Below are 15,421 nucleotides of genomic sequence, written 5' to 3' on the forward strand. Positions count from 1 at the left end.
CTCTATCCTGTAGCCTTAGAAAGCATTGGTAAGTGAATGCCACACTTAAGATTTTTAATCAATTTCCCCTGTCAGTTTTGGTCCACATACACTAAATGACAGATAACCAAGACAGTTATAATTGTGTTTTACCTATTCATGAGATTTAAAAAAACCCTTACCACATAAATCTTCATACAGTATAATGACACAGGACACATAGTTTCATTTACATTAAATTTGTACATGCTTCTTCAATTAGCACATCTAGAAATAATTACGCAATGTTTAAAAAAGCATTCCTGATGCCTTTCCACTGCTATAGATACACCAGGCACCAAAGCAAATGGAAGTACTATGCAACACTGTGCTATAAACACTAAAGTTTTCAGATCCTTTACTCTCCTAACCTGTGCATTTCAAGTAATACACCTTCCTTTTACTTCTGCAGTCCTGGAATTCAAAGGCAAGACATTTTTCTTCACTGTTTAGTGAACTTCACTGGAAAGAGGTTTGACTTTTCTTTTTTAAGGACAAAGTCAATACTTTAAATACCAAAACAGTAACAATGGGAGGATGCAGTGTATTAAACTGACCCAAACTAAAGCCAATACCTGCAAATGGTAATATCACATGAAAAGCAGCACATGAATTAACCTTGGGGATAAACAACCTTGAGTGTTCATATATAAGAGAAAACAGTACAGTACAAAAATAAGAATGTAAGTACACATTGTTTAAATCATTTTGGCCTATGAGAAATCACTTGGAAAAGCAATGAGATCAAGAAGAAAAACCCACACATCATTTTTAAAGGAACCCACACATTAATTCCTTTCACACAAACTGGTTTTGTGATATACAATCTAGGACGGCACACACATCATTTTTTATCTTAAATTCTTTTAGGCACGATCATGTTTTCTATTAGGAAAAAACTCTAAACAAGCAAGAAACACATTTTACTCTGAAACCAAAGTGTCTAGTATTTCAACCTCCTAGCACACACTTTAAGCAAATCTCACCAGGCAGTAAAAAGGAAGATGAGAGATTCAATACTGAGCCACTTGTCCTTCAAATGCTCTTTAGTCATTACCTTTACTACAGACAGCAACAGCAATAATGCCTACATTTTGGTCACCTAACACTCTCCCTGACAAAAAGATTCCTACAGTGTCTTCTCATGCTATTGTTTGCCTCATGCCTTTGATTTTTGGCAAAGGGATACATAATTGAGTTCTGCAAATATTATTTTCTTGTGCCACAGAATTTTGCTCCTTCTTTGCAGAATTATAACAATTTAACAATATTGTCTCCTCTAGTAGTCAAGAGATGCAAAAAAATTCCCTTATTGCAGGCTTGTTTATTACAGCTTGGTCTGGGCAGACAGTCTGAAGTGCCTTGCTTGCACTGCCACAATTTCCCCAGCACTGAGGATCCTACAGATCAAAACTCAGATGCTGCCAGAGAACTACAGTTTGGGAAGGGGAATGGTGGCTACCATCACTGCCTGTTGTTGGGACAGCACCCTTTTGGAGAACAACACCATGGGAATGAGCATTTTACTCTGGAACGGAGAGGTAAGATTCTTCTTATCCCTATGACCAAGATGAGGACTCCAGGATCAAGACATAAATACAAACATGAAGTAAGAGAGCATAATTTCCACATCCACATGAATGAATGATTCACTTGAGTAGCTGTTGTGCTGGTTATAGAATTGGCAAGTCCCACAAAAAAGAGCCTCATTCTCTGCTGCAGATCAAATGCCATCCATGCTGCTGTCTGTAACACACACCACACATACACAATCTTCCACACCACATCATGTATTATCTTCTAGCAGGCAATTCAAATAACAAATTTAGCCAAGAGCACTCTGTACTACCTTCCTTAGGCATTAGCGCTCAAATGCCAATGCTTGACCACAAGTAATTACATCTGTCTGTGCCTGTCCATGCCCTACAACACACAACTCATTTGATACCATTTTTAATTAGAGTACATGCTACCTTTTCTGTGGATTCCCAATCTCATACAGGGTGAAAAATAGATTTTGTATTGGTCAATATAAAGAGTGAAGGTTTTTTGCAATATTTGCCTCTGAAGTTAGAATGCAAAACTTTAAAAAAAAAGTCTGGGAAGAGTTCAAGTGAATATTGGGAAGAATCCCCTATGTTTTAGAAGAAGTTAAGAAAATCCTCACGAATATGAATTCTGAGCATTTATTTCCTCCTGTCCTCCATGTGAAACCCTAAAAATAGAGACCCAAGCCCTAGAAGTACCTGACTGCTCAAAAGCAACAGCCTTTCAGCAAAAGCTGCAACTGCTGAGCATGTGGAGAAGGGTGAGGGTGAGGAACAGCAAACACAGGTATTCCCAGCTCCTTCCATGGCTCCTCACACCGTGTTACCCCAGAGAAGTCAAAGTCTCAGATTCCCACTCCATAAATTTGGAAGAGTAATCCTTCTTTATCTCCCAAAGTAACTGTAAAGCTACTTTTAGTCACTACAGTAGCTTAGGACAAACGGGGAAATTAATTCCCTCTTATGCACCAGGTTTAGATGGTCTACCATCCACAAAGCAGAGGCTTCATACCAGATAATTAAGGTAAGAGTGTAATGAGCACCTGCATAGCACCTTAATCACCACTCATCTCATACTCGAGCCCAGAGGAAGTCATGTGAAGAAGGAGCAGCCGGACCCACCCTAACACCTACACGTGAAGGTCACGACCACCAGCCTTGGCCCCAGCATCTCGGTGCTGGAGGGATCGATCCCACGCCAGGGGATCCGCACATACAGCACAGCAACCTCCACCACATCTCACACGCCCCTTTCACCCTCGGAAATTAAAAGTTACGTTCGCCGAGCAGCGACGAGGGACCTTAACCAGGAGCCGTGCCCATACGAGGGCTCTGCGTGCGGTGTTCACGCCCGATACCCGCTCAACCAGTTTGCTGCCCGGGCTGGGCAGCACCGGCACAGGCAGGCCCGGGCACCGCCGCGAACGAGGTTTACGAATCGCTGCCTCCCCGCTCCGCACTTCGGGGCACAGCCGAGCTGCCGCCCGCCCGCACCGCCGGCGGCCGGGGAAATCGCGGCGGCACAAAAGCCGCCTCACGGCGAGCACCTCCCGCGCCACAAAGGGCACGGACGGGCTCGCCGGAGCCGCTCCGCGTCCCCTCGGGAGCGGCTCCCGGCGCCGGCACCGCCGCGGCTCCCGCCGGGAGCGGCCGCCCCATCCCTCCGAGATGGCGGCCGGAGCCGGCGGCACCTGCCGGGGAGCGACCCCCGCCTGCCCCATCCCCGGGGCTCGGGCAGCGCCGGCCCCGGGCGGCGAGAGACGGGACGGGACGGCGCCGGGGGAAGCCGCAGGATGCGGGCGGGGGAGCCGCCGTCCCCCGGCACGCCGCGGGGCCGCGGCCCCATCCCTTACCTGCGGCCCGCGGGTGGCTCCGCGCAGCCCCCGGCTCCGCCATCTTCCCGCCGGTGCCGCCGCCGCGTCCCGCCGGAGCCGGCTGGGCTGGCTGCGCCCGCGGCCGCCGCACACGCGCAGTGCCCGCCCCGGCACCTGACGGCCCGCGAGGGGAGGAGGGAGGGAGGGGCGGCCGGGCCGGCGGCGGGGCGGGCCCGCTGCCAGGTGGGGCCGGGATGCCCAGGTGGAGCCGGGATGCCCAGGTGGGGCCGGGCCGGATGCCCAGGTGGGGCCGGATGCCCAGCTGGGGCCGGGATGCCCAGGTGGAGCCGCTGCCCAGGTGGGGCCGGGATGCCCAGGTGGAGCCGCTGCCCAGGTGGGGCCGGGATGCCCAGGTGGGTCCGGGATGCCCAGGTGGAGCCGCTGCCCAGGTGGGCCGTGCCCCGCCCTCAGCTCCGGCTACGGGGCCGCGCTCGGGCAGTGGCGGCCCAGCGGCGCTTCGGTGCCCGGGCGCGTTCGAACACTCGGGTCATCCCCGAGAGCCAAACAAGGCGCTCTCTCCGGCTTCCCGGGCCGATCCGGCCGTTTTCCCAGATTTTTCCATCCCGGTGTTTGCGTCCGCTGTTTGCGGCCTCGGGTGAATCGGTGGCACGGGGAAAGGCATAGCCGTGTCCTTCCCATCCAGCTGCGGTCTCCCCACGGGGTCCCTTCGGGCCGGGCTGGCAGGACCACTTTGTACTCGGTTTAAGAAGGGGAGAAATTAATATAATCTTTGTTTCTCCTCATCATTCACCTACTAGCGGTTAAACTCCCCTCCCCAAAAATTTAACACACACCTTTTATGCTTCTTTTGCTTCCCCATCACTGGCTTTGCTGTTTCCGGACCGTGTTAGGACACAGCGGTGCATGGGAAGCGCACACAGTTCCAGAGCTTGTGGCTTTGGGGCAGCTCCTGCTCAAAACGGGGCCAGAACTGGTGTTATATGCCAAACACCTTATTGACCCATCTTCACTGCCAATTTATCAAAATTTAAATTTAAGATATATTTAATCCTTCCAGTTTTCATTCTTACTCCTTTTGTTTTCTTCTTTTGGCCAAGCAATTATATTACCTTTATATTCTTCACCTGAAAGTACCATAATCAATATAAGAGGAAGGAGGAGGACAGCATTTACTTTGGTACTCCTGATGTGTCTCCTAGTAAATCACTGTTTCCTAAGAGGCAACTATTCTGTACTCTGGGCAACAATTCTTCCATCTACACATCCAAGTGGTGTACTCGTGTTTGGGTTCACACACCTCAATAAAAATTCAGCTACACAGATTTTGGGATTTCGGTGCATATAGTAATAATTATTCCTAATGTTGCTTTATCAATGAAATACTTAATTTTCATTGCTTATAACTCTGCTAAATTTTGAAAGTGCCAAATGATGTTTTCATTTCAGCTGTTTTTCCCACTAATCCTACATCAAGGGGCTCCACTTATTATTCTACCTGTCTAAAGATTAAATTGCACAGTTTTGGTCACATTACAGAAGAAAAAACCCACCTTTCTTACTGTAGCTGTCCCTTCTAATTTTCAGGGGCTCCTTTGGCAACAAAATCAAAAGAAGACAGAATCTCCTGTAACAGTAATTAATCTTTAGCTTATTGGTGTCTGATGAACACCTGGGAAAAAACAGCTGGTCTCAGTGCAAGATATACAGACTTTGTGATGAGGAAAAGGAAACACAGAGGATGAATTTCCAGGACTGGGAAATAGGACAGCAGAGAATGTATGTGGGGCATGAAAAGGTGGAGGATTATGGCCAGAAACTGGAGAAAGGGCTGTGAGGGTATCTGCAGGGAGGGTATTCAAGCAGTAGCCAGTGGCTGAGGAGAGGGATGGATGGATGGGGGCACTGGAGAATCTGCCCTGAGGAACGTGAGCCCACCAGTGCAGGCTCTCAAGTGGTCGTAAGCCCATAAGCACAGCATATCACATGGAGAAAGAAGTGCTCTCCTACAACTGTAATTTCCTCTGATAGTTGGTTCACAGCATTCAGACCTGGAGTCATGCCATGGGGAAAAAAAAAAAAAAAAAAAGGAGATTTTAAAGAAAACTTAAGGAAACTATACAGAAACCATGAAAACTCCAAAGACAAAGCCCTCCCCTACAGTATTGTATGTTGTTTGTGATATGAATCAATTTTTAAATTACCTTTGCAGAGTGGTTTTTTCCACAAGACTCCTGCCTCATTCAATACAAGGATGTCTTTAATTAATGTATATTTCTTCAATGTTTCTCTTCATTTTCATCATGTAAAGTGGAATCTTTCATGTCATATTCTCTGCACATTCTTCAAACCCTGCCTTGAAGGCAGGTTAATTAATTTCCATGATGACTTTCCTGTGGTAGTCTTACAACTCCTTCAAAACATTCATAAATTTAACTTTGTTACAGCCTTCTAAGTTAAAGTAGTACTATTATCATATTTTCCACACAGGGAAGAGCTAACGGAAGATAATGTGTCTGGAGTTGTCAGTAGTGTTTTGTTAATTCTTTTATGTTGTGGAGGCAGGCAGGTTGTTTTAAAGCAGGGAATAATGGATTTAATACAGTGTGCATCTACCAGCACCTCAGAAACAAAAGGATAATTGTTCTTGCTCAGGTTTGACTTTACATACTTCATAGATCTTTAAGCACTAGAAGTAGTGGGTTACTTGGAGTAATCTCTGAAGCTTTGGTAGGCACGCCTGGGAGTCAGGAGCTAATTTCAGGCATGTCTGTTTATCCTTCTTTAAAACAAATAGAAGCACTCTGGGAATTTTTTTAACATTCAACCTTTAAAAAGGAAGTTATGAGCAGTTAAATTTTACCCATAGTTCACAAAACAAGATTTTCTTGACTATAGCAGCAAAAGGGGCCTTCCCAGCTGTGGTGGGACTGCAGCCAGCATTTGCATGCTTAGAATTGGGGATGGCACTATGTTCCTTCCTAACTCTCTACAGCCTACCTTCCTTTAATGTCCCTTCCTATCAGCAGAAGGAAAACATCCTAGAGGATGCACATCACCAGGAGCAATGGGAGGGTCCACTTCTGAGTGATAGGGGAAGGATTACACAATTTTTACACAGTCCTATAGCCTTTGATTGCTGAGGGATGGGATTGGAAAATTTGTCCTCACCTCCTGGGCCAGGAGTGTGAATTATCACAGCAGTGCCTGCAAGGGCATTGAGACAGCAGGGAGAAGCTGTGTGTTTGCTGGGCATTGCCAGTCTCTGATCAGCAGCTCTCTAGCATAAATTATAAAGGAATTTTCCCAACACAGAACACAGGTGCAACGCAGGTGCATCACATTTAGCACTCCATTTGGGAAAGTGTTTATTGCAGACACTTTAGTTATTCTGCTTTCTTCATCTGAAGCCCAGTTTGCTCTAGCATGAATGAAGCTCTGGTAACAGTTGTTCTAGATTGTTGTATTTTGAAGCATTGTTCTTTCTTTTAAGGTGTGTTGTGCACTGTTAAAATCAACACCACTTTGGATTCCTTTCATGGAAAACATTTTTCCTCTCTTACCACACATTTTCAGGAGATGCTGTATTTAAAAAGGTCTGTGCAAAATTACCTACTGTAGGTGGTGGTCAACCTAAGCCTGTGAAAATCTCAGAGGTAAATCTGCAGAAAAGTAAATTCTTACAGTCAGCTCAGGATGCAGACAGAAAAAAGCTGGAGAGACTGATAATTTTGCCACCTTAACAGACATTCAAATGAAAACTGACAAAATTGTTAACTAAATTTGAAAATCTTGGCTTCTTTTCTCAGTATTTTTGAGATGGTGGTATCTATGCAACCAAAGCCATCCCACCCTAGGAATTCTTCTGAGGGAAAATGGAGGAGTCAGTCCTGAGCACTACCCAAATTTACAGTGTTACTAATCTATGTTGGTCCACAGTTTTTGCTGTATTTTGCCATTTTGAATCAATAGTCAAGAATTTAGATGCCAAAAAAAAAAAAAAAGTAAGGCAAGTAGAATGGTTGCCTAGGGTATTTCTGTTAGAGTAACTGGCCCAGTGTCATGCAAGCACTGTGCGTCAGAGATAGTAAATCCATTTCTCCCAGGCAGTATTTGTGTGTTTTATTTTCAAAATCATCCTTCCTTTTCTGAAACTCTTGGAAATCCAGTGTTTCACAACCTCTGGATAAAATTTGGTGCTCAGACCACAGTATTTTTACAAGCAGTGCAAAGTCATCTGAAGAGAAGTGCTCCTCTTCATCAGGTAAGTTTTTGTTCTCTAAGATAAACAGAATATGGCTCAAAAGTTAGAAAGAATGTTTTAGCACATGCATCAGAAACCAAAGAAAGGTGGTGGGTATAATTAAATATAGCTGCTCCTGATTGTTGAAATATTAACTCAGCATTCTTAAGCATAATACAAGGGCACACAGGGGTTAGACAAGGGGGAATGGCTTTAAACTGAAAGAGGGCAAGTTTAGATCATATATTAGAAAGAAATTCTTTATTGTGAGAGTGGTGAGGTACATGGACACATTGCCCAGAGAAGCTGTGGATGCCCTATCCCTGGAAATGCTGAAGGCCAAGTTGGATGGAGCTTTGAGCAACCCAGTCTAGCGGAAGGTGTTCCTGCTCACCACAGGAGGGTTGGACTAGATGAGCTCTAAAAGGTCTCTTCCAACTCAAACTATTCTATGATTCTATGAAATGACAGAAACACTCATGGAGTAATTGACTGATAAGAACTCTTCCTCACAAGAGATCAGTCTTACATTAGACAATCATGGGCACTGAGTCAATAAACTGAGACACATTGTGATAAAAAATAAAATCTTTTTTTTCCAGTAGCTTGAAATCTTTCTAAGGAATGTGTTGGTGGTAGCAGTCTTGAATGTAGATACCAACAGCAAAATGGTTCTCTGTTTCAAAACCACAGTTTTGAAATCAGAACTCATGGTTGTATTTCTGAAGGACTTCTACCTTTTAGTCAAAAATATTTTTATAAAAAATAGTTGAATTTGCCCAGGTAAAATGGCTTTGATTTCTGTTTGTCTGCCACTGTTTAAGAAGCCACAGATACTCACAGGCATTAAACTTGCCTTTTTAAGTTCCCCTGATTGAAGAGCAGGAACAATGTGCAACTCAGTCTGGAAAAACTTGAACTACATCTATCTGCTTTATTTTTGTGTATACTTATATCCAAGAACTGTCATTCAGTGAGTAATATCAGCCTAGATTTAAAATAATTCTAGGATGAATCATAATGGATTGCTTTGGTATTTATTTGACATGTGAAAAGTGTCTTCTTTCTCCTTCATGTGAAAGTAGGTGTTTTTTTAACATTGTTAAATGTTAAATTGATAAATCACACACCCCAATATCCTATGCCATATGTGATTTTTTTGTACTCCACAAATGCCTTGAACTAGGGGCATATTTTCACTTGCCTCACACTTTTATCCTTTGAAGTTCAGTCACAGCTATTTGATTTGGAAAAGGTTGGCACTAACAGGGTTGATCTTCACAAAAATAAATGAAAATAGAGCAAGAGAGGAACTCTCTCATCACCTTGTCTTTTGTTATTTACTGACAGCAGAGGCATTTTAAGTCATGTACAAACATAGCCCTGTATACACACCCTGCTTTACTGAGCATGGTTATGGGATAAAAAGTAGTGGAATGTAGTGCAAACCTATTTCACATTGATTTAAATTGAATATTTTGTCATTAATATTTAATTGGGTGATATATATTATTTCCCCAGTTCTCCTGTAAATAAGTCCTTAAATATTTGTCACCAAATACCTGCTATTCTCCAGATTAAAAATCTTGTGAGCCATAAATCTTTAGGAGCTGTGTTACTAATTGCTTTGCAGATTTGTGCACAGGTATCATTGGGGAATATGATCAAGTTAGATTTTAATGAGTTTTGGATTGCTTTTGAATCTGGGACGCAACTAAATATTATTTACTACAGTATTAGGCAAAGAAAAGGCAAAACCTCTGCCAGCTTTTCATGCTTTAAGAGGATGTGACAGTGTTACCTTTCTGGGAGAAGCAGGAGAAGACAGGTCTTGTTTTGGAAAGGAAGAATGTCTGCCCTGCAGCCAAAGAAATATTTTTCCCTTTCTCTTCACCACCTGCTGAAGTGATTGATATTTGCCTGAAGGATTTGCAGTTATTTGTAGTACTTTTGTTTAACTGCACTAGGATACTTTGCCAGGAAGTAGAATATTCTTCCCCCTCAACTGAACATGCAGGACAAGATTATGTTATGTAGGAGAGAAGCATGGACAGGAATGTTTCTACCTCAGACTCATAATAAACTGTTCTCAAGTTTATGGAATATCACTAAGATGTTTCTACTCTAATTGAATAACTAAAATAGCATTAAACTAATTAAGTTTAGTTATCATTGAATAATAATTATACTGCATCAGATGTATGTCTGTCAGTCAGTAGAAAATTAGTTTTTTACTTTTTTGGTTAAACTAGGATCCCCAAGTATGATAAATTCACTTTGAAGAGAAGGGAAATCATGACTACCCTGGGGATGCAAAAATCTCTTCAATATGTAGACGAGGTAGTCCAAGCAGTCCTGTGGTCTTGAGAGAACATAACTTTATGAGTTGCAATGCAACTGCACAGCCAGAGTGCCTCACAGTCACAGTGAAACCATTTGCATGCTCCATGCTCACCACTTACCTAAATAAGTCCAATGCCTCAGCCTCTCTGGGCACGATCCACAAGACAGCTCTGGGAGAGACATGATAATTCTAGGAGAGAAGTTTGTGTGCTTTAGGTCTGCTTTCATAACTCATTTTCAATGATTTTTAAATCATAAACATTCATGAATTTTTACCTTTTAGGAATCTATGACAAATGCAGATGTAATTTGAGAAAATACTTAATACCTGCCCAGCATAGGGAAGTAGAAGCCAAATTCTGATTACTTTTATTGAAAGAGAGAGAAAGAACATTGTAAAAGATGAGGATTTTGTTTACTCTTATAATCAACTTTTTCTTCTTCCTTAAATTCCACAGACAAGGGTTGTGCCATGTGACTTGGCACACTCAGACACGGAGGAAGCAATGCTGGTCCCAGTGATTCTGTGGCTGCTTCAAAGCACGGTAAATCAGGCTGTGCCTGGAGATGGTTACAGTATGAAGGCCTCCTGGTTATTAACATGAGATCAATAAGTTTTAAGTAAGCAGTGTTTGAAAAATGGTTCAGCAGAATCTGAAATCAATTAGTATAAAATATTATCCCAGGCCTTTTAACACAAAAGAGGAGGGTCTATTGATAAAACGTGTTCATCAATAAGGAAATGGATTTTCAGGCTGAGTTCCACTGACTTCAACATAGCTACAACAAATTACTCAGTCTGTCTCTGAAGAGAAAAATCAGTTACTTCAGTGTATAATGGGTAAGCATTTGATAAAATATCCTAACTAGATAATGCTAAAAAGATAAAATGACAACTTCAAGGAATCTCATGGACATGCATTTAGATAGTTGTCATGTGTTTCAAACTTGACTAAGTATCAGATATTAATCAAACATTAGTTTACCTTAATTTCACAGGTTAAAGATCACTCTCATGAACAATTAAATATCCATTTTCTGCCTCCCTGCCAATCTAATCATGGAACATGCTGCTTCCTCTAGATTTGAATTTTATAGGAATTACAACTCAGCAAATACAGTGTATGCTTTTGGTACATGTCTGTAAACCTCTGTAGCCAACATAAGAGAGACCAAAATGAAAAGATTATGAGATTCTGTGGAAATGGTGTTGAGGATGGTCCCAAATGCATAATGCTGTTTTTGTAGCCATTTTTTTTATTTTCTGAATTCTAACTCTTCTCTTTAGCTTTCCCTCTTCCCCCATTGAAAATCAGAATTACATCTAGCATGTATTTTCTAAACTCCCTCTTTTATAAATATTTACTGCATATTAGAATGATCTTGTTTTTAAATTAATTTGTGATATTTATAAAATAAGTTACTTACTCTGTCTTCAAGCTCAATTTGAAGATACAACCTGATAGAACTGTCACAATTAATTGGGGAAATTACAATAGCTAAAACCAGTGTTTCTATTCAGTGAGAATTCTGACATTTCAGAATTTCTTTTTTTTTCAAATCAAAGAAATGGAAATTACATTCTTGCAGTTAAAAATATTTAATAATTCTACAGATTTCTTCTACAAATATGAAAACTATGGCAAAGTTTTTGTAACACTCTTGCATATCTTCTCACAGGGTAGAGTCTATTAGCACATTAAGGAATAGGTCTTAATGTTATATCTCCATATTTATAGAGAAATTAAAGGTACTTATTTTCTTTTACAATTGACATCACAGACATTTACACCCATGTCTAAATCCAACTTCCAGGCTCTGGGATACTGCAGGCTCTCTGATACTCCAGTACAGCACAGTACTTTTTCTATCTTTTTCTAAACAATCTTTACTTAAAAGTGACTCCTGCTATTCACACCACCCCTTTCCTTTCTCTGAAGTCATTAATGTATAATGCTGTTTCACCATATTTTTTTTCCTCCTCCATCTTTCCTAAATTATACATGTAATTCCATCCTATTATCCCAGCCACAACTGCTAATTCTCCACAGGCATCTGTGTTAGCTAGCTTTGCATTCTGACACAGTAGTTTTGGATTGTCTGTCTTGTTTTACCAATTCAATATCTTCATGCTGGCCACCACAAGAGGCTACATTTTAGCCAGCAGTTTCCACTCCATATATCAGTATTGGCATTTTCATTCCTCTGACCTTTTGATATTCCTTCCTCACTACATTATCATCCTGCAGAATACATGAACCTTTCCCAGATTTGTTCCCTACTTTAACATTTAAGCTTTTATCAATCAAATTAGCCTCATCCCAGTCCAGACCTCAAACTACTCTGTGTGTGTGTGCATGTATGATCCTCTTCCAAGAATGTTTCCCAACGGCAGATCAATCCTAAGTCTTCCTACAGATCATCTGTTGGTTTTCACTATCAAGTTGCACCTTCCTTCTAAATCTTTAAAGAAACAAAATAATTACATTCAATTTTTATTGATATTGTATTAATCACATGTAACTGGGTTATAATTTCAGACATTTTTCTATGTCTTCCTGCTAGCTGCCAATTGCTTCTGCAGTTGAAGCAATTTTTCCATGTTCATTCATAAGTCTTGACCTACTGGAACAAAAGTGTGCAAGAGTCAGAATGACCATCTCTTATATGTGATTTAGATTAGCCAAACAAAAAAAAAAGGTATTTTAATGTCCTAAATAAATCACTACCTCTTGACAGACACAAAAACACCCACAGTATGAGGCACTTAGTGTCAAAAGCAGGAAACCAGGAATGCCAAAGCTCAGCTGGAGCTGAGACTGCCAAGGAGCACCGGTTGGAACAAAGCAGATTCTGGAGATAGCTAATTGACAAACAAGTTCAGGGAAAATTGATTTCTACTGACAGAGGTCCCTTTTGACAACACATATTAACAAAAAACTGATTAACTGAGTGCCTTTTTTCTGTCTTCAGAGCCAAAGGCAGCTCCTCAACTCCTGCCTGTACAGGCATAACTGGGAGGGAATTGGACAGCCAGCAATGAAGGAGCAAGATGTTAGAGGAGCTCTGTGTATTCAGATCCACTGGGCTGGATAGGAATCACCCCAAGCTTACTGGGAGTCCTGGTGAGCCTGACTGTGAAGCCACTATCAATTCTCATCCTTAAAAAAAGGCAAGAAGGAACACAGGAGTCACAGAATCACAGGATGGTTTGGCTTGGAAGGGGTTGAGGGTTGCCCTCTGGATGGGCCAGTCAGCCACATCTCAGTCAATGGCAAGATCAGGGAGCACATAACCAGCAGAGTCAGCCCAGGAAGGCAAACCATGTTTGACCTGCTGAGTGCCTGCAGTGATGAAATGTCTGGCCCTGTGGGCAAGGGCAGAATGGTGGCTACAACATACCTTGGTTTGAATATGGCTTTTGACAACACCTTCCCCACCCTTCCCCTCTGGAAACAGCAGAAGTGTGGGCTGGACAAACCACTGTTTGGATGAATTGGAAACTGCAAGGATAGCACTAACTCAATATTTGGTTGGTAATCAGCAAGGCAGCCTGGGCTCAATACTGGCACCCATATCCAGTGCCTTCATCCACAGCTTCTGAGCAGGTAACACTGAGGTTGGGGAGCAGCTGCTGGTTCAACCCAGAAGGACCCTGAAAAGCTCAAGGATTAGACAGAGATGCCATGATTTTTGTAAGTATGAAGTTCTGCCCCTGGAATGGAATTGCCCCATGTATGGGTACAGAGTAGGAAGTGGCTGGCAAGGTGACAATCCTGTGGGTTACAGCAGAGACTGGGGTGAACAGGAACCCATGGCTCTTCTGGAAGGAGGTCCTCACTGGGGTGTATGAGAGGCATGGCCAGAACATCACAGGGAATTTGCTGATAATCTCTGCTGGGTAGTGGTGAAGCCATGCCTGAAATAGTTTTGGATACCTCTGATCAAGACAGACAGGGCAAGATTAGAAAGTGTTCAGTGGAGGGATGATAAAAAAATTATTGAGGAGAGGCTGAAGGCACTGGACTTAGCTGGTAGAAAGGAAGCTATGAAGTAACAACATCAGCCTACAAGTGTTTGAAGGATCATTAGAAAAGTGTCAGAGCCAAACTCTTCTTATCACTGCCAGTGGGTCTAACAGAACAATTGCCACAGTTTAGAATTTGGAGGCTTCAGACTGAGCATCAGAAAATAAAACCAACAAGTAGCTGGGCAGTAGAACAGCTTGTCCAAAGGAGTGGAGGAATCTCTGTCACTGAGGTTTTTCAAGACTCAGGCAAAGCCAAGGTTGACACAGTCTAGTGCTGACCTGGTCCAACTAAAAAAACAGCCTTCAGAGGTACCTTTCAACCAACATTTCAATGATCTTGCAGCAGGTCTCAGGTCTTGACATCTTATTAATAAAGCCTGTTATTAAAATAATCTATTTATTAACTTGTTTGGTTTCAGGAGTGGTAGTAAAGGATTGTAATCTAGCCTGTTTGGAGAGAGAAGACTCAATATATGGGAAACACCTTGCTAAGTTGCCTAACTGGGACAACACCTCTCACCAACCTACTTTGTGGAGTTGGAAATGCAGCAAGAGACTTCCACTAAAGAAAGGCTTTCAAGTCACACCCCTGCTCCACATCCCCTTGCCCTGGCACCCATTTGCCTTTCCAACTTAGTTGACTTAGGCCTCTACCACATTAAAACATGAATATAAACTCAGCTGCTCCTTCCAACATGTCTGAAACAACAGTAATTAGCCTCTCTCTGGCCTTCTGTTATCAAAGCAGTATCCGACTTCTTTGTTCTGTAGAAAATGGTTTGACATAAATAGACATATTCTGTAGTGAACTATATTGATTCCATAACAGCTCAGCCCAGTAGATTCCCAAACTGATCACACTACCAAGAGAACTTTTACTTGTTTTTTGGGCAAGAGTAACCTGCTTGTTTTCTGTTTAGAACTGTCAATCTTTTACTCCCTACTCTCAGAGGGTAGCAGAAAGCCATATATGCCATACATCTGAATCCTTTCTTATTTTGTGGATTTGATTTGGGTTCAGTATTCAAAGTTTCAGTGGATAAATGGCAGGACATGATGTATCTAAACAGGAGGAGCAGAGCAGCCATACTTGGAGAACTTAAAACTAGAATGTATCTGATGGAATACACCTAACCCACATGGAAGATAAAATAATGTAACTTTACAGAAGTTTCAGAGAGCTGCATTTAGGTATTTGTCATACATGTCAAAACTTGAGTAAACGTATGATATTAATCAAACATTAGCTTACCTTAATTGCAAAGGTTAAAGCTTTGCAATTAAGGATGAGGTTTTTTCCTCCCTGTAATTCCTGCAATCCATGGAATGTGTTGCTTCTTTTAGATTTGAATAATGTAAGTTATAACAGCATAGAGCTGGCTGATGTCACTGTGAGGTCACCCTCACT

General features: G+C 42.2%; 1 protein-coding gene and 1 long non-coding RNA gene across 10 annotated transcripts in view; one reads left to right on the forward strand and one right to left on the reverse strand.

The window, feature by feature from the left end:
• Nucleotides 1–3,489, reverse strand: part of MAP7D2 (MAP7 domain containing 2) — an 81,175-nt gene extending 77,686 nt beyond the window's left edge. For all 9 annotated transcript variants that reach the window (XM_077781637.2, XM_085559455.1, XM_085559421.1 and 6 more), the window contains exon 1: nucleotides 3,419–3,489. In XM_077781637.2, coding sequence (XP_077637763.2) covers nucleotides 3,419–3,461 — 43 coding nt within the window. In that variant the 5' untranslated portion in view covers nucleotides 3,462–3,489. The remainder of the gene's footprint in view (nucleotides 1–3,418) is intronic.
• Nucleotides 3,490–3,805: 316 nt separating this feature from the next.
• LOC146768800 (uncharacterized) lies at nucleotides 3,806–15,102 on the forward strand. Its single transcript, XR_014949904.1, has 3 exons — nucleotides 3,806–7,661; nucleotides 10,442–10,528; nucleotides 12,957–15,102. It is a non-coding gene; the product is annotated as an uncharacterized LOC146768800 (long non-coding RNA).
• Nucleotides 15,103–15,421: the final 319 nt, after the last annotated feature.

This window comes from Lonchura striata, chromosome 1 (genome assembly GCF_050655825.1).
Source record: "Lonchura striata isolate lonStrDom1 chromosome 1, ASM5065582v1, whole genome shotgun sequence".
Lineage (NCBI taxonomy): Eukaryota > Metazoa > Chordata > Aves > Passeriformes > Estrildidae > Lonchura > Lonchura striata.